General features: G+C 41.0%; 1 protein-coding gene across 4 annotated transcripts in view; it reads right to left on the bottom strand.

Moving 5' to 3' along the window:
• TNRC6A (trinucleotide repeat containing adaptor 6A) overlaps nt 1–19,750 on the bottom strand; it is a 99,980-nt gene that overhangs the window by 26,510 nt on the left and 53,720 nt on the right. For 2 of the 4 annotated variants that reach the window (XM_082600666.1, XM_082600663.1), the window contains 10 exons: nt 11,823–14,396; nt 10,310–10,486; nt 9,238–9,413; nt 8,077–8,109; nt 6,413–6,493; nt 5,992–6,043; nt 4,457–4,624; nt 999–1,141; nt 459–605; nt 158–295 (listed from right to left, as the gene is read on the bottom strand). In XM_082600666.1, coding sequence (XP_082456792.1) covers nt 158–295; nt 459–605; nt 999–1,141; nt 4,457–4,624; nt 5,992–6,043; nt 6,413–6,493; nt 8,077–8,109; nt 9,238–9,413; nt 10,310–10,486; nt 11,823–14,396 — 3,689 coding nt within the window. The remainder of the gene's footprint in view (nt 1–157; nt 296–458; nt 606–998; nt 1,142–4,456; nt 4,625–5,991; nt 6,044–6,412; nt 6,494–8,076; nt 8,110–9,237; nt 9,414–10,309; nt 10,487–11,822; nt 14,397–19,750) is intronic. The other 2 variants (XM_082600664.1, XM_082600665.1) reach the window with 2 other exon arrangements.

Consider the following 19,750-nt stretch of genomic DNA (forward strand, 5'->3'; position numbering starts at 1 on the left):
CAACATCCCTCTGTAATAATAACTAATTCAGAATTAGTTTCATCTCAAAGTTGCCAAGAAATACTATGATGATCAACTAGTCATCTCATTCAAATATAAATTTATTCAAGGTTCTTTTCCAGGTAAAGAGTAGAGAATATAGTGGAAATTTATTCACCTGAGGGGAGAGTAATGGAGGAGGCACTTGAGCACGGAGATTAGGCTGAGATGAACTGAGAGGTTGTGCTGGAGGCTGCTGCATGCCCCGGGGTTGTGCTGCTGTGTTTCCAACACCAAACATACTGGGATTGCCATTCTACAAAAACAAACAACCGCCACCAAATAACACTGGGATTCTTTAGGGACAAACACCTCATTACCACACTGAAATATTGATTTAAACACAGCAACTACATGTAAGAGAGATCTTATTACTTATACAAATCAACAGAGAGCCTAAAATACACATGTGGACTTACCTGTCTAACAGAATTCAAGTTTTGCATACCCAGCCCTGCTATGGAGCCAAGGGCCTGGTTAGGTAGTGCACTATTTGAAGGGGGAAGCTTCATGCTTTGACTGGACATAAACTGCATGTTTTGGGATTCATCTGCTACAATGCCATCCTGATTGGACAGACAGAAAGATGTGCAACACCAGCCAAGCAAACAAGTGGAAGGGAGAAATCATTGCAGGAACAGAAGAGAAGTCATATGACATTCCAGCATCAACAGGAAACAGGCAGAAAACAGAAGAGATCGGATTAGTGTTAATTCTAGAGTACATAAAAAGAACCAAACATACTTTATGGGATTAAGAGGAAAATATAAACGCAACCCCTATGATAAATCGAGACATAAAAGGACAATGAACTACAAGTCCAGTAATATTTGGCACTGGGTTATAACACTTTATATTGTATTAAATGTTCTAAACTGTTAATGAGAAAATTATGCTATTAAGTGTACTGCTTTCTTAGCCACAGGGTAAAACAAACAAAAAACAAACGAACAACTTACCTTATCAAAATAAGGACTGCGCTCCATGGAAGACTCTTTGGAAATCTGAGGCCGAGAACCAGGGCCTTTCCCGACCGTTCGATTGTAATCACCAATATTTAGGCTATGTTTATCTATCTCCATTCGTTTGTCTTGTAACATTCCTAATAAATGCAGGAGACTACGTTATCAAGTAGGAAGATAATTAACCTAGATGGTTTCAGATAAATGTACAGTAGAAAGAAAAATACTCACTTCCAAACCAAAACGACTTCTGCCTTGACCAGGACATGTGAAGAATGCACTAGCATTTAATAAACCTTGCATTCCTCACAAGTTGGGTTTAGCGAATACTGTTATTTTATTGAACCAAATTAACTTGAAAATAGACTAGGAGATAGACGGTTAAGACATCTTTGGTCATCTATAATCTGCTTAATTTTAAAATAACAACACAGTTTCCAATAACAAACAACAGAAATAGCACCAAGACAAACCATCATCCAGCAGATGCTTACAAAGCGCCAGGCACCGTTCTGAACGTGCATTCTCAGCGAATGCTAATAACTCTACTATCTCACCCCCATTTAGCAGACAGGGGAAGGTCTTCCTCTTCTCAGGGCTTGCCCTGCTCTCCTCATTCTGACTAGGCTGCAATAAATATGACCTCCTCTCATGGAAAGCCCCCGTCTGGCAAAAAATCTTCACTCAAAATAGCCAGCTCCCAGGCTACAATCCTACTTAAACCAATCTCTTAACTTCACATCCTTATCATATTATACCCGTTCTGGGTTCTCTTTCTCCTCTTTCCATAGCTGAGCCCACTTCTTTGTGTTTCTTCAATGCTGGGATGTACTCAGTATGTTTAAGGTCTCACTCTTTCAACTCTCTCTCTCAAACTGGCCTCCCTCAGGCTTATTCACTACCAAGGTGACCCTCAAATACAAATGCCTACTCTGAATTCACTCCTGTGCTCAGTCGCACATCTTTAACTGCCTGCTAAGTATAGCCACTTGAATGCCCCTTTGTCACTTTTAACAGGTGAAACCAAGCACATGATATCGCCTCTAGATCTTCATGGGGCTCAAAAGTGGCATCTTCATTCTCCTAGTCACACAGCCTTGAAACCTTGGTTTTTACCTTGCGAAAATACCTTTCCCTCCCATTTCCCTGTTCCTCAGGCTCCACATTTTCTCAGTCCTCAGATCTCACCCATAATTTCTTTGCAACTGCTGTCCTTCTTTGAGATGCCTGCTGCTGCAGCCACCACAACACTCACCCCTACTACCCTCATCCTAGGCAAGTGGAAAAGAAAAATTTTAACAAAAGGAAAGTATTCTTAAAATAGGTACAATTTTCAAATGCTGCTGCTTTCCAGAAGTACTGGTCCAGATATGTGAATAACCCACCTTTCAGCACTTGTAATTAAGAGCTCTTCCTCAAATGGCAACGAACTTTTTTTTTTTGGCAACGAACTTTTGCAACAAGCTCTCCTCTGTTCTCTTTCCCCCATTAATGGTGTCACCATTCACTGACGCACCCAAGCTAGCCATCTCGAACTCTTTTCCTCACTCTCCACATCTAATCTTGTAACCAAACCCAACCAACTCTTCTTCCAAGTCTCTCTCCAAGCTGTTCTTTCCTAACAATCCACATTATTTTTGCCTACCTAAATAAAATCTTTTCAAAAAGTGGCATGATACATCCTCTCTCCAAACCATTCCGCGTCACTTTATTCATTCATTTATTCATTTTTGGCTGCGTTGGGTCTTTGTTGCTGCACGCAGGCTTTTCTCTAGTTGCGGCGGGCGGGGGCTACTCTTCTTTGCAGTGCGTGGGCTTCTCATTGCGGTGGCTTCCCTTGTTGCGGAGCACGGGCTCTAGGCACACGGGCTTCAGTAGTTGTGGCACACAGGCTCAGAAGCTGTGGCTCGTGGGCTCTACAGCGCAGGCTCAGTAGTTGTGGCGCACAAGCTTAGCCACTCCACTGCATGTGGGATCTTCCCGGACCAGGGCTTGAACTCTTGTCCCGTGAACTGGCAGGCAGATTCTTAACCACTGGGCCACCAGGGAAGTCCCCGCATCACTTTAAAAACCATCTGAGTGCCAAATGTGGCAGCCGCCCCTTGACCAATCCTTTAAGAAGGCCCCTGGCTAAAGTTACCAATGACTCGTTCTAACCGCCAGGATCAAATCCATTCCATGACAATCACTTTCCTCTTCTCAAATCTCTATTCTCATCTGACTACTGGAAAATTATTCTACTCTAACTTGTTCTATTTCTCCTCAGACCTTTCCTTAAATGTCATTATTCCCCCTGGAGTTTGTCTTTGGTCCATTACTCTATAAGCCTCTAGCCAACCTTCTTTTTTTGTTAAACTTTTTAACCTTTTTTTTTTCCTGGCCGTGCTGGAGCAGCTTGTAGGATCTTAGTTCCCCGACCCGGGATCGAACCCAGGCCCTTGGCTGGGAGAGCGTGGAGTCCTAACCACTGGACGACTAGGGAATTCCCTAGTCAACCTATTTTTGAGGCTGTACTACCATCAGTGTCTAGTTCCACTTATTATCTCCAGCCCTAACTCTTCTAAGCTCCACATCCAGATTTTCTACTGCTTACTGGACATCACCACATGGTTTTCATAGCAACTTTAAACTCAGTAACCTTGTCTATCAAACCTGTTTCTCCTACTATATTTCCTATCTCAAATAATGGCCAGTTATTGATTTGTTGTCTCTCAGCTCCAAATTCACACTTTTTGACTGCTCTGTGAAAATATCTGGGCTCTACATTTTTTTCCTTCGCCAGTTGGCACTGAGCCTTTGTCAATAGAGGGCGCTGGAGAGACACTGCAGGCGGAAGTTTTGCCTACGTGCCCTTGGCGGCTTTGGCAGTGCTTCCAGCTTCTCCTGTGCCCTACACTTGCAGTACAGGGTGGTCAGCCTCACTCAGAGGCCAGCTTCTCCCAGCATTCCCACATACCTCCAAGCAGCTTTGTAGCAGAGTGTCTAAGGTGAGACATCTCTCCATGAACAGCTTTTCCCAGCACCCTAGAAGGGTAGATTTCCAGCAAGTTCCAACAGCACAGCAGCACAGCAACTTCTCTGCCATTCAGTGAGCCATGGAGGAGGCAGAGCCTTGTCATCACAGGAATAGACGCATATTCTGGATACGGACTTTTCCCCCCTGCCATCCATGGTCTCACAAAAGGCCTTATCCATCACTCCTCACAGCACTGTGTCTGATCAAGGAACTCATTTCATAGTAAAGGAAGTAGAGTAATGGGCTTAACTAACTGGTCTTACCACATATATCATCACCCAAAAGTAGCTAGCCAAACTGATAGGTACAAGTGGTTCCTGAAGACCCAGTTACAAAGCAAGCTGAAAGACAACATCCTAAAAGGATGGGCTTCTGTCCTACAGGATGCAGTTAAGAACTGATGTCACTGAACCAGCTGGCAAGGGGGCGGTGGGCTCACCTGATGGCTGGAGTGACTGACTCTGATTACCAAGGGGGACCTGGTTTCCTGCTACAAAATGAAGGCAGCGAAGACTCTGGAATCGGGCAGGTGGGCAGGGGGTGGGTGTGTGCGTCTGGGGGTGCTTCTTAGTAATTCCATGCCCAGTAGTAAAGGTTAATGAAAAAACTGTAACAACCAAACAAGGCAAGATGACTGAGGGCTCAGACCCTGCAGGAATGAAGGTTTGGGTCACTGCACCAGCAAAAGAACCCAGAGGAGCTGAGGTGCTGGCTGACAGTGGGGAAGTATGGAATGGGTAGTAAAAGAAGGAAGCCAAAGATACCACCGAGAGCTTGTGGCCAACTACAGAATTAAGGATGGCAGTAGTTTTGCACGTTATCTATTGCTTATCTGCATCGGCCATCTTCTTTTCTCTTCCCTTTTTTCACTTTTTAAGCTGTTGAACAGCTGTTTAAGCTGTTGATTTTACAATTTAGTCTTTAGGTTACTTCTTATATCTGCTATTCATATATTCTTGAGGAGTCTCGTTATTACCTCTTCCTAGCCAATCCCTCATCAGTCTAATAGTGATTCTTTACATTTGTATTAAACTTTCCCTGTTCAAACCACTATGTAGTTTCTCTTTTCTACCTGGACTCAGACTAATACAACAGTACCACATACTAAACTGTCCAGGCAAGAAAGCTGGGGAATATCTTTTACCACACCCTCACCCTCATCCTCCATAGCAAATCGATTCAAGCCAGTTATCAACTTTCATTCATTCTAATTCCTATGTCTACACTGAATTAAGAGTCTTCCCACCAACTGTCTTAGTTCAGAGCTTTGAAAATTCTCACTGGCTACAGCAACAAATCTCTAACTGGTTTTGCTATGTTTAGTATCTTTTAGTCTTCCTCTGCTGCCAATGTTTTCTGTCCCAAGATATTTTCAATCTACAGCCATGACTATTTTTGTAAAACATAAAACCAAATCATTTCATTCTCCTGGCTTAAAATTCTTTAATCCCATACGTTCAGAATAAAGCTCAGACACCCAAGCCCCTCATGATTTAGCACCTAGCTAGCTTTCCAGCAACCTCACCTAGGTAAAGCTTTTACCATCACCACACTCCCACCACCACAACCTATTTATATTTCTTCTTCCATTACGTGGAACTACTTGCCATTTCTCCAGTATGGTTTAAGATATCTCTATCATGTATCTGGGTCTTTGTACACACTGCTCCCTAAATTAAGAAGACTATATCACTCAACCTGGATAACTTATTCTTGACAGGACTAAATTTGAGGTAACCAAAGACTAACAGTACCACTACCTTAGATCTGCACAGTGATGTACACTTTAAAAGGCACACTAACTCATAAAATCCCCACATTCTAATGTATTGCTAGAGAGAATAGGAACACTGAAACAGAAACCCAGGTCTCCCTCTCCTGGTCAAGGTCAGCGCTCTTTCAGTAGGGTCATGTCAGATAAGTTTCTCCATCAATGATGAATATAAAACTCAAACTGATTTAATTTTTTCTTACCTCCAGAAAGGTCCATCTTATTGCTCTGTACATTTTCTTCTGGTGAGTCTCTCTGAAGAAGGAAAAAGTAGCATGTTAGTAGACCTTAATTTATCAATGAAAATAAAATAAAAGTGAAGAATTTTACTTTATTTCCTTATTTGTGAAATTTAAGTGGATCATAAAACTTCATTTTTCACTGCCTAATATGATAAAAAAATATTTTTAAAAATAAGACATGTGAAAAAAAAAAGATACGTGATCAATGTTTTTAGCTAAACTGTAAAAATAAAGAAGACCTCATGGAAAATTTTATTCTAACCTCAGCATATTCATAAGGACTCAAAAGAATTATTTGTTAAGAAAACAAAAAAAATGAAATTAGGGTAAGTTTATGGATCACCATTAAAAGGGAAGGAGGCTGCCAAGAAAACATACTTACCGAAAAACTGATATTTGAAAACTGTTTAACAAATGGATTTATCCATGCTTCTTCTTGTTTGTTTCCACCTTTCATCATTCCCTTTGTAAAATAAAAGAGTAGAAAGATGCCATGGCCATCTCTATTTATCTGGGTATAGTGATGGATTAATAAAACTTCAAGACAATTCCCAACTCTCATTTTTAGCCAATAAATTTCTCCTCCAACCAACTCTTCTCACAGAGTTGTTCATAATTAAAAATCAACTTATTTGATTTTCAACTTCCTTTGCTCCAGTCCTCTGGTATAGCTGTAATGCATAGAGAAATCTCTAAAGGCAAGCAGTCAGAAGGAAAAGACAGAAGCAAAGGGCCTTGATGACCCACAAAAAGTAAAAAGGTTCTCTGGATAATGGAGAACTGTTCATCAGACAGTTTCCAATTTATAAATGAACTGTGTCCTAAAAGATTAATTATAATTTGGATGTGTAGAATTCTCACACAAAACCAAAGTAAGAAGAGTCACCAGGTTTCAGGTTAGTCCAAAGAAACCAATTAAACCCATAATTTAATTATGCTATGTGCACTGTACTGAAAAAACACCATATGTTTCCATATGAAAGAGTATTTTAAAATTCCAATTTATGCTGCCAAGAACACAATATCCCCAGCAGCAATTAAAGCTGGGATTCCTCCTACTTGGTGTTGGCTTTCTGTGGCTGCTTAGGGTATGGGAGGTACGGAAACTACTTGGAGACATGACTTGAGAGAATAAATGGTCCATGATTAGCAGTCTGGTAGATAGGGAGGCTGGAAGCCATAGAGACCAAGGCCTCCCATTAACGTGAGGATCACAGAACCATTCTCAGTTTGTTGCCTTCATTTCCCTTTCCCATTGCTACTACCTATTCCTTCTGACTGTGGAACAGAACACAGCTTCGTAATATCCCCCTAACTGCAGGTCTCTGAAGCAAGCAGCTAACCCTTTCCAAGGTTTCTCAAGTGGGCTTTGATTCCTTTTCCTTTTTCACCCCCACCCCATGCCTAACTGTTGCCAAGACCTGTCTCTTTTACTCCAAATGTGTCTCACAACAATCCCTTCTACTAAACATTTATTCTTGCTTCCCAATTCAGGCTGTCCTTTCTAACCAGAATGAATGCAGAAGCTTCCTAACTAAGGTCACTAACTCTGGTCTCTCCTCTGTTCCAATTTATCTTTCATACTATCACTGGTTAGCTTTCTTTAAAGAAATTAATTTTAAAAACCAAACTGATGTTGCCCTCTATTCAATTTGATTGGCCCCATACTTTATACAAAATAAAGCTTGAATTCTCTGGCATGTTACTGAAAACACTTTGGTATCTGCCCCTAATCTAACTACAGATTAGACTGTCACCTCTTCTCTAAAATTCTGTATTTTAGTAACATCAGGCTAACCCTTTCCCTAACACACCCCACCCCGAGGCATCTTCCAAATTCAAGCTAACACTCCTTAGAGCAACTCTTAATGCCCCATACTAGACCCTGAGCTCCTTGGAAGATATGCTCTTATCCTAGTGTTTCTGAACCCCCAGCACCAAGCACAGTACCTGCCACACAGCAGAGGCTAAATAAATATTTGCAGTTGCTTTCTAAAAGATTTTTACTAGTAGAAACAAAGGAGAAAGAGTAAAAAGGCTACACACCCTTTCCCTTCTCCTTTTTTTGCCACTCAGACCCTGTAAGGAAAGACAAAGTCACAAAACAGCATGGTCCAGTGGGAAGAACACAGGGTTTGGAATTGGAAGACCTAAACTTAAGTCCTTGCTCTGTCACTTACTAGTTATGCAACTTTGGGCAAGTCAACACGTTTTCCAGTCTCAAACTCCTCATTAGTATTCAATCTCAGAAGGTTATGAGGATCAAATGATTTATGTAAAATATGGGAAAGCACTTCATAAGCTATATGGTGAGGCAATAGGCAAATTCAGCCAAATGAAAAAATTTTTAAGTGAAAATGGCAGGTCCTAGACTTAGAATCCCAGGATCAAAAGGGAGGGACCCTGGCAGTGAGCTACTAGGTATTTGACTTCTAAGGTCCCTCAAAAAGAAATTGTTCTCAAATAGGGTGGAGAGGATATATGAGAATCACCTGGGGGACTAGGCACATATTTTCAAAATGGTCCCCAGGAAAATCTGACACCAGTGTTCTCAAACCTGGCTCTGCATCAGAAACATTCAGAGAGCTTGTTCAGGACAAGAAACTTGGTCCAATTTCTAAAACAACAGTAGCCCAGGGTATAGGAAATTATACTTTTTAAACAAATGCCATACAATTCTGATGAACAGCCAGGTTTGGGATAAGATTTGTCCACATTTAAAAGCAAAACAAAACTCTACTCATTCCTAGGGATTTTTGTCACAGGACCTTTCAGGGTGGAGAAGGGACAAAGATGGGGCATGAGTAAGGAGGATGGTAACTCTGGGTAATGGGGAGGTCAGGGGCCCCAGGTGAGGAGGTGGAATGGGAGACGAACTGGCAGTGGGATGGAAAGGGTCAACATGGAGATTTGCCCTTCTCTTCATCCTCAGCACTGCAGGCACCACCCTGGGGCGAGGGGCTGTCCCAGGCAGCACTGGTGGAGGGGGAGGAGGAGAGAAATCCCAAGCTGTAGCAGTGGGGAGAAAGGAAGTTCCTGTAGTCTTATGTTTTTCTAGGTGGCTGCCCATACAAGAGGTTCTACCTAAGGTGGGGACTGCACGGACTATACTGATTGCCATAAACGGGTAGGCAGAACGTTAATTTTCTGTGGGTAAACTACCTTTGGAATTTAAAGTTTCAAGGGCTTTGCCCTTGAAATGTTTACCTTCGATGACATTTTCTTTGTATATGGTGGCCAATTTAAAGATGAATTAAGCTCTTGAGATGAATTACTATTCCACATTCCAATCTCTACATCCTCTTCCTCTTCCCAGCCAGTGGGGCGATTTCCAGGCAATGGCATATCATCACCACACCAGCCATCTTGCATAGATTTTGGCCCTGATTGTGGATTTGTGATAAAGAGAAACATGCTTTAATCAAACAATTCTTTCTGGAGGCTGAGCATTCATTAAGCAGGCAGAGCAGGGGGAGAACCTAAAAAACCCTCTTTTATCTCCCTTACCAGATCTGCATGGCAAAAACGTATGTTATATGCTGAGCTAAAAGCTACACTAAACAAGAATTTATTTTTATTAAAATTTTCAATAAAACACCTGCCATGCTTTTACAAATCAGAGGGTTCCTAAACATGGGACATTGGTGGCATTCTTGTTCGTACTTGCTTAGCGAGCTGCATGGTGAGGCACAGAGCCAAGAGGATGAACAGAATTTTAAAAAATTAATTTTAATACATATTTTTAAGGAGAATGGCCCAAAAGTATAGCAAGCCAAAAGCAGAAAGTATTTCATCTCTATACTCGGCCTTTGGAATTCCTATGGGAATAGTGACAATGTTCATCTGAATACTGAGGGTCCTTCCTGAACTCTGTTCATTTTCTGTGTAATATTCAGGGAATTATCTGGAACCTGAGCCAGACAGTTTGGACATGTGTCCCAATGACTATTATACTCAGTCTCTCGTGCTGGATAGCAAGAAAGTTGCTTGACTATTTCTAAATAATCCAATTTGGTAAAATATAATTTAGATTTGGTGAAGTACATGCAAATCATTAATAGTTACACACTTCTAAGAAAATGAAAAGATAGGAAAATTCAGAAAGGTAAAAAAGCAAACCACATTAACAAGTTCAAAGAGCCAAACAGATAGGGAAATCATCTAGTATGATAATACATGGATACATTATCAATGACATAAGCATTATCCAATTACTTAATTATAGTCAATGAGATCACTACTGCTATAAAACGGAAACCAGGAATTATCAATAACTTACCAGATTTGCTTAATGCTTGTGGACCAACAGAGCTGGAGCCCCACGTGGATGTGCTGGATGCCGCAGCAATGGGTTCGCCCCAGCTGGGACCACTGTCTATGGGTTTACCCCATGCTGAAGTACCATTATCCACAGTTGTGGCTGGAGTAGAAGTCTCACCCCAGGGCTCACCCCAGCCTTTAGAAAGTGTGGGAAAAGAAGTCATCAGCACACGGTAGGGGCAATAAGGAATACTTAGGGAACAAAAGAAGAAGACCTTCACATTTATGTATTAAATAATAATGTTGTGATAGGCAGAAAGGATGGCATCTGTTTTATGTAAAGAAGACAAATAATTTCCCATTATTATAATTTAACTATATGGTATGAATTTTTTTTTCACCTCTTCTTTCAGAATTGCCCTCTGGGTGTACAGCAGATTCTTTTGAATAACCTTAATTATGGCAAGTCATCCTCCTTTGAAGATGAATTTAACTCCTGGAAAAGTCAAGTCATTCTGAGTCAAACCTAGTGAATTAAAGCAGGTGATCAAGCTGGGTACAGTATGTGTATAAAATTTTTACTATACGTACAACCTTTCAACATCACTGTTCTGGAAAAAGCAATTTACTGTAAGACTAATAATAGGTAGGCATCCTACTTTTATACATGCTGAACAATGCTTCTTAAAATTTTTTTATTAGGTTGTCCAAAGCAAGGCAAAGCCAAGGCATAAACACATTGTTTAAAAGAACCAAAACAGCCTTCCCCTTAGACACATACCTGTTTTTTCTAAGAATTGTATCTAAATTAATAATACTCAGAAAAAAAATTAGGTGCTGAAACGTTAGTTCACGAAAACACTTCTGTCTCTACATCCAATGGATTATTCAATAAAACCTCCATTAACAAAGACAACACATCTCAGTGACAACTAATGAAAAATGTCATTGTCAAGATAATTTGCAGAGGTTAGGAATTAGTTCCTTGCTATAAGACGAAAGTGGAATATACTAGAAGGATACTATGAAATGTTTTAAGCAAACATACATACATGCTATATCCAATAGACTTAGATTTCATGCCTACTTAAGTAAATTCCTTCTAAGGACAAATATAGTACCTAGTTTTTTAGAGAGCATGGTGCTTATTAGATATTTGTTTTATTTCTGGGGATATTTAAGTCAAATAATAAAACCAAAACGTGATGGCTTGACTCAGAAGAACTGAAAAAAGTGTACAGCATTCCAGCTTGACATCACTTTTCCAATTCTGCCTTCTACAGCATTCCTAATAGAGAATGGGGTATGTGGGATTCACAGCCAACACTGCCAAAGGCAGAGCTCTGTTCCCTGATGGTAAACACCTTCCCCATAATTTTCTTCCCTATAAACTTCTCCTGGATTAGAGTTAAAAAAAGCTTTGTGTGCACATCCAAATACTTCGTTAAACAAATTTTATAACAGTAACTTGAAACAAGGTTCACAACACTGTGAAGTACTTTGTAACAGACTCCATAAAATAAAAAACTTACCAGAGCCACTGCTTGCCTCCTTGTTTGAGATGGCACTTGCAGATGGTAGCAACTGATGTACCTGTGCTTGCTGGTCTGAACGGCTGCTGCCATTTGGGACATTTTTGTTCCACATGTTCACATTTTTGTAGTTGTATTTGCTTGGATCTCCCCAAGCTGAAGTTCCATCATCGATCTCCATTTTGCGCCGTATGGATTCTGGGGATGGTTCCTCCCAGCCTGTGGGCTCTTCTTCTTTTGTTGGGGCTGGTATAGGTCCTCCCAGCCAGCCTGTACCAGGAGGTTTGCCTGTAGCTGATGGGATTCCCCAAGATCCGACATCTTGTTGCTTGTTCCAGTCTGGAGAACTGACTGGCTTTGACGAATCTCCCCAACCTAGAGACTGATTAGACTTTGGAGGATCTCCCCATCCCTGGGAAGGATTCGGTTTAGAAGATTCATCCCATCCTGATGAATTATTTGGATTTATGTTATTTCCCCAAGTAAAAGAACTAGTTTTACCAAGTTCGTTCCAACCAGAAACGGACCTATCACTGTCACTACCTCCTGAGCTAGATTTCTTATTAGCCTCACCCCAATGGTTACTCCTTGAAGTTTCTCCCCAGTTATCACTGGCAGAAACGGACCAACCTTGGTTTGATTTTTGTCCATCACCCCATCCCTGTTTGTTCTTTTGCGAATCATTCCATGCAGACTTCTCTTCTTTGCAATTCCCCCACTGATTGCTCTTGGCCATTCCTGTAGCAGCAGAATCATCTTCCCATCCCCCCTGGCAGTTTGAGCCTTTGGAATCTCCCCACCTCAGAGTAGGTTTGGGATCTCCCCACCCCGATACAGATGAGGTATCATTACTACTAGGGCTAGTCTTATCTGTACACGCCCCTGAGTTAAAAGTCTGTGTTGCAGAGCTTCCCCAGGCCTCTGTCCCATTGTCAGTCTTTCTTTCCCCTCTAGGTGATGTTTCGGTATCCCAGGCAGTATTCTGCTTAATAGGAGTCTGTCCCCAACCAGAGTTGGATAGGACACGTGGATCTAAGTCAGTTCTGTTTACAATGCTTTGGAGTAATGTGTGCTGATCAATTTTTCTTCTATCTCTACTCTGATTTTCCCCAGTTACTTTTTCCTCAAGGCGTCCAGTGCTTTCTGTACTACCTTCACTCTCCACTGTACCTCCCGTTTTGGCCCACACACTGTTTTGCTCATTTGTCTGAGATGTGGCAGAACCCTGATCCTCTTCCTCAGTAGATTTCCATCCGTTTGTAAACTTCTTACCATTGCCATTTGCACTGTCACTGGAATGCTGATTGCTAGGCAGTTTGCTCCATTCCACGCTGGGTATATTAGTGCCAGTGTTTTGTGCAGGAGTTCCCCATCCTCTTCGACTTCCTCCAGAATTTGCACCATTTCCCCATGATGCACTCTGGGAATTCACTGCCCCAGACTCCCACACACCTCCTCCTTTATTTGTGTTAACTTGAAAGTTAGTGCCCACAGGCCCGTTTATGCCAGGCTGCATTAGAGTTGCATTCACAGTGTCACCATTAGCTTGGCCATTAGGGCTTGAACATTTGTCTCCAGAGTAATTAGAACCATAGGCACCCCATGTAGTACCGTAAGAGCCTCCACTTTTTGACTCTCCATTGCTAAGGTGAGAAAGGGAAGTGCCATTTACAACCGACGGAGCCTGTATCTGAGGATGATTCATTGTGCTCACACGCCAGGCCCCTGTATTACTAGGCAGTTCATTATTCTGTACTGAACCGGAGTTTGGTAAACTAGAGGTCACAAAGTTAGTAGTGTTATTTGGTCCAGTCATTTCAGTGGTAATATTTTGAGGTTGACCACTGAATGAAACCTTCTGTGTACCACTTACTTCAGATTCACAAGTTTCCTGAAGGCTTCCCCAGGTACCATGGGTAGAAGAACCACCCACTTTAGAGTTAATACTCTGATTGTTAGGCATCTGGCCTAAGGTACTGCACTGAATATTGATGCCAGAACTACCACTCCCTACAGGCCCTTTTAGGGCAAGTCCGTTGTTCTCTAACACTGGCCAGGCACCATGGTTGCTAGCTGAATTCAAAGTGCTTGGATTTACCCCTCCATTTGATGAAGAACTTACAGTGCCCCAAGCATTCATTCTATTGTTGCTACTTTCTGATTTGCTTTCAGGAGCATCCACAGAGACCTGACATGTGCTTATTATGGCTCCATGGGAAAAACCCCATGGCCCAGTACTACTTCCATGGCCCACATTATTGCTGCTGCTACCAACCACAAACTTGTTTTGGGATCCAAGTCCAGTGCTATTCCGAAGGCCATCATTTTCACCACCTGTGCTCCCTGAAGCCATGATAGTGATGTTTCTCTCTGATTCAGAACTGGAGGCAGAATCAGCATCCACACATTCTGAAGCCAACTCTAGATCACTGCCAGGGACTGAGGGCCATGCTTCTTTTTCAGGCGAGTCGTTTACAACAGCATTCTTACAGTTTGTGCTAGAGTCACTTGTAGAAGACACAGGTCCCCGCTGCGAATTTTCATAATGGGATCCTGAAGTATTGTGGTTTATATCTAGAATAAAGAAGAAGCACAAAAATGTATGAAATGTTTTGAAAACTGATGAATATATTATAAATGTACGTGGCTCCTCAACATCAACAAGATATAATACTTGGCAGTGTAATTACAAAGGCATTGGTTATATCTCAGCCACCGATTTTCCATATCCAATAATTAATTCCACATAGGCAGGGAATTTTGCTGCTTTGCTCATTGATGTTATTCCAAGAGCCTAGAGCAGTACCTGGAACATAAGAGTTCCTCAATAAATATTTGAATGAGCAAATTGTTAACATATCAGCAAGTAAAGAATTTGGAGTCAGGAAGGACAAGGTAGTAATGATGTATTAGGGCAACGGAGCAACCCAGGCTTGGAGGCCCAACATGGGAAAGAAGGGGCTGGGATATAAATGGTTAAGGACAAGTGAACAGGCCAAACTTGATAAAATGTATTAGAAATATATTAGGAATCCTTTTCTATCCACACTTTTTTAGAATAGCTTTTTCACACAACTGTTTTGGGTATTACAACAAGCTTATAAGAATTATAAAGGCTTTTCCATTATATTTCCATTTCAGTAGTGTTCATATTCAATCTGAAAAATACTGCATGCAAGTAAAAATAATTTTAGTTCTACTCTCCTTCATAAAAATGTCTTAATAGCCATGTTTGTTAGAAGACAACAGAAAAATGGTTGATATGCTGAAGATCAAGGTTATGATTAAAAAATCAACTGCTGACATTTGAAGACATTAATGACTAGTCACATAATCCTATTTTAGACTTACTGCTATGTACTGATGTTATCACCTAGTTATTGTACTGCATGTAGGGCAGGCAGTTTTAGTTCTTCTAATGCTTTCCCAAATTCATTACTCTCATTCAGTTTAAGGATCTGGTAGTTAGAAATCCTCAGAAATATTAACCTGCATAAGATGTTTGCATTTAGACTGTCCCTAGCGGGTTGCTCATATTATAGTTCTCTACTACAGTAGTAATCAGAATCATATGTAGTGTTTCTAAGTAATACATATGCTCAAGTCATGTCCCAGATGCAATGAACCAACCACCAGGCATTGTAAGCCCAGAAAGTTAACTGTCACTCACTATAAGGGTATTGCTAATATGGAAAATCAGGTTCATCTTGCATCATTTTCTCTCAAAGCACAATTGTTAAGCAGCAAAGGTGATGACCTAGAAAGAGTAGCAAAAAAAAAAAAAGGACTAGACAGAGACCAAAAATGTATACATAGGGCCTCCCTGGTGGCGCAGTGGTTGAGAGTCCGCCTGCCAATGCAGGGGATACGGGTTCGTGCCCCGGTCCGGGAGGATCCCATATGCCGCGGAGCGGCTGGGCCCGTGAGCCATGGCCGCTGAGCCTGCGCATCCGGAGCCTGTGCTCCGCAACGGGAGAGGCCACAACAGTGAGAGGCCCGCGTACGGGAAAAAAAAAAAAAAAAAAAAAAAAAAAAAATGTATACATAATTCACCAAATATAGACATACAGATATATATTTTAAAGTTCTGTGACTCTGACTTCTGCTCTCCGATTAAGAATCATTTGGCAGTTTTAAGCTGCCGAGTAAAGCTTTTCATCTTTCAGTGCCCCTGAGGAGGATTTTTCTCATGAAGTAAAGGATACTAAAATGTCACTCAGTCTCACTGGGTAAGAGCACCTGCACTGTCAGGAACATCATTTGGCACTCTGGAGCACGTGCTTTATGTGCAATGTTGTCACTGAATCCTTGAAACAACCCTAGAGCACAGGCATTACCTTCACTTCACAAATGAAATCGAGGCTCAAAGGTTGTAGAAAATAAGGTAAGGAAGGCAAGATTCATCATTAGGTAAAAAAGCAAGGTGGCTCAGAACATGGCTGGAACTCTAGAGATACCCAGGTTCAAGTCTGGACTCTATGTAGTAGCTGTATGACCAAACCTGCAAAATGGGGATACAAATAGTACGTACGTACTTCTTTACCTGGTTGTTTAGTTAACCTACTGTCATATGCGAAGTATGTAGCTCAGTGCTGGTTTCAACTAAGTGCTCCATGAAGGGCAGTTTGGTGTAGTAATTAAGAGCAAAACTCTGAAGCCAGCCTGCTTGGGTTTAAAAGCTGCTCTGCCATTTACCAGCTATGTGACCACAGGTAAGATCCTCAATCTTTCTGTGCCTTAGTTTCTTCATCTGTAAAGTGGGAATAGTAACGGTACCTATCTCACACAGTTGTGAGGATTAAATGATTAATAATTAAAAGTGCTTTGAACCATATCTGATCCAGATCAGGTACTTAATAAATGAGGACCATTATTTTCATTAATTAATGCGTATCAGTGATTATCATTATTTTTCAGTCCTATCTCTAAAGCACATGTCATTCCACCATGCCTCCCTCATGAAGAACAAAATTAGAAATCATATAAGAAATTGCTTACTTTAAATCTCCATTTAGATATCTCAAAAAGGATGCCAGCTCCTAGATTATACCCCTACAGGTGCCTCCTCCCAAAGGAAAAAACAATCCTGCTTCTTTACTAGTTTTCCTCATCTCAGTAAGTTTCCTAAAACCTAACATTTATCCTTGATTCCTTCCTGTGCACAGCAAAACCAAACATCACGAAGTCCCAAATCCACCCACTTTCCTCCAAATCTAAAACAATCAAGCCATCATCATCATCATCTCATGGACTATAGCAAAATGGGATGAAAAAAGATCCTAATTGTAATGGCCACAAAAACTATAAAGGAAGTTGGGGGACTTCCCTGGTGGTGCAGTGGTTAAAAATCCGCCTGCCAATGCAGGGGACACAGGTTCAAGCCCTAGTCCCGGAAGATCCCACATGCCACGGAGCAACTAAGCCCGTGCGCCACAACTAGAGCTCATGTGCAGCAACTACTGAAGCCCGCGTGCTCTAGGGCTCGCATGCCACAACTACTGAGCCTGCGTGCTGCAACTTCTGAAGCCCGTGTGCCTAGAGCCCATGATCCTCAACAAGAGAAGCCACCACAATGAGAAATCCGCACACCACAACGAAGAGTAGCCCCGCTCGCCGCAACTAGAGAAAGCCCGCATGCAGTAATGAAGAGCCAACACAGCCAAAAAATAAAAAACTATAAAGGAAGTTGGAGTAAAGCTAACATAAATACTTTAAAAGTCATATATGATTAAACTTTACTGCAGGTCATAGCAGACAACTTGATTAAGTATAGAAACTTGTTCCTCAACAGGAATATATAACAATGTTCCTTTTAAGTTTAATTCAATTATAAAAAAATTACTAGCAAGAGTCTGTAATTTGTTAAAGTGATTTAAAAGTTCACGTAAAACAAGAAAGAGGATTAAAAATACTCATTATCATGTAACAGTTAAATAGCACTGTACTACCAGAGTACATAAGAACTTCAATTGAACAGAAAAAGTAATCCAGAAACAGCCCCAAGTATATATTATCTAAGGTTATATGTCAACGGTTAGCATTTTAAATCAGCAAAAGGAATACTCAATACTTTATAAGGATTTTTTTAAATGGACAACCTATCAAAAACAATTCCAAATGATTCAGTGTTAAGATGAAACCAAGAAGTTATTTGTGAATGAGAATTTTTTATACATAAAAGCAAAGAAAGAAACCATTAAAAAAAGAGATTGGACTACTTAAAGTTTTTTTTTTTTTAATGCCCAAATACATCAAAAGCAAAAAGCCCCAGAAAACAGCAGAATACACTTGGCAAACCAATTCTATCACCTTTAATGTTAGTGAAACTTCTCTCACAATCTGGTCATGACCTAGTTTGGAGGTGGTAATGTTCTAAATTTGCCTTTTGCCGTGTACTCCCATGCATTTTAGGAAAATAAGAGATGCCATCAGTAATTATTAGCTAAAATTCCATTTTTAATCTGGAACCTACTTGACACTTTCCCAAAAACCTAAATTAAAAGGCTATCTCAAAAACTGCATTTACCAAGGCTGGATCACAAAGACATTTTTGTTATGAAAAGCACTGCAGCTTAGATAGAAAAATAAAAATCTAAGAGTAGGGGAGTGGGGTAGGGAGTCGGGGTGGGGATGGGGAGATTACCAGCCTGACTAAAATTATAAAAAGTGCAGGACTCCTCAGCAATCACGACTAAAACATTTCAGAGTCGGAGACTACTTCAGAATTGGAAGAAGTCAAATAATATATTTCCCTTACACATAAGGAAGCCAAAAGCCATCATTACAAATGATCTGGAAGACAAACATACAGAAACATCATTAAGTAGAAGATGATAATTACACTTTTCCAAGAAATGGGACAGTTCAGTATTACTGAGTGTAATGCAAAATACAAATTTTAAACTAAGATTTGGAAGACTGCACTTAACTGAGAAACATCTGAAGTCCAAAATATCATCAGCATCCTACTCTCATACAAAATTGCCTTAGGAAGACTGAGGGCAGCTCTAGTACCATACCTCAAAAAGAACATTAAAAAAAAAAAAAAAAAAAAAAAGGAATTCCCTGGCTGTCCAGTGAGGGTCCTGGTTCAATTCCTGGTCGGGGAACTAAGATCCCGCAAGCCATGAGGCATGGCCAGTGAAGAAAAAAAAAAAAAAACAAGGACATAGCAGTGCATTACGTAGCACCTATTCAGAAAGAAGATATGTGGGGTAGAGCAAAGACTGGTGATAATTCAAGGGAATTGCATAATTCATTCAGGAAGAATTCAGATCCAGGACAATTCACACAATTTTCTAATTAAATATGTATCATGTAACAAAATGGCTAAATATGTGCTTTCTGCCTTAAAGACTTCCAATCTTACCAAAAAGAAAGACCTTCAGAAGTTAACAGTATTTAGGTTTTATAGTATTTCCAGGAAGTATGAACTGTTATCACTGGGAATATGAGAGAACCTTAGATGCACAATTTCAAACAGTACTTGAGTGAGAAAGTTAAAAATGTTTCCTTAGGGACTTCCCTGGTGGCGCAGTGGTTAAGAATCCGCCTGCCAATGCAGGGTACACGGGTTTGAGCCCTGGTCCGGGAAGATCCCACATGCCGCAGAGCAACTAAACCCGTGCGCCACAACTACTGAGCCTGTGCTCTAGAGCCCGCGAGCCACAACTACTGAAGCCCACGCGCCTAGAGCCCGCGTTCCACAACAAGAGAAGCCACCACGATGAGAAGCCCGCGCACTGCAGCGAAGAGTAGCCCCTGCTCACCGCAAGTAGAGAAAGCCTGTGTGCAGCAACCAAGACCCAACGCAGGCAAAAAAAATTTAAGAAAAAAAAAAAAAAAAAGAGTATCCTTTGTTATTCTAGCCTCTAGTCCAGGGGCTGGCAAATGTTTTCTGTAAAGGTCCAATTAGCAAAGATTTTAGG

The sequence above is a fragment of the Mesoplodon mirus genome (assembly GCF_964341445.2).
Source record: "Mesoplodon mirus genome assembly, chromosome: 15".
Classification (NCBI taxonomy): domain Eukaryota; kingdom Metazoa; phylum Chordata; class Mammalia; order Artiodactyla; family Ziphiidae; genus Mesoplodon; species Mesoplodon mirus.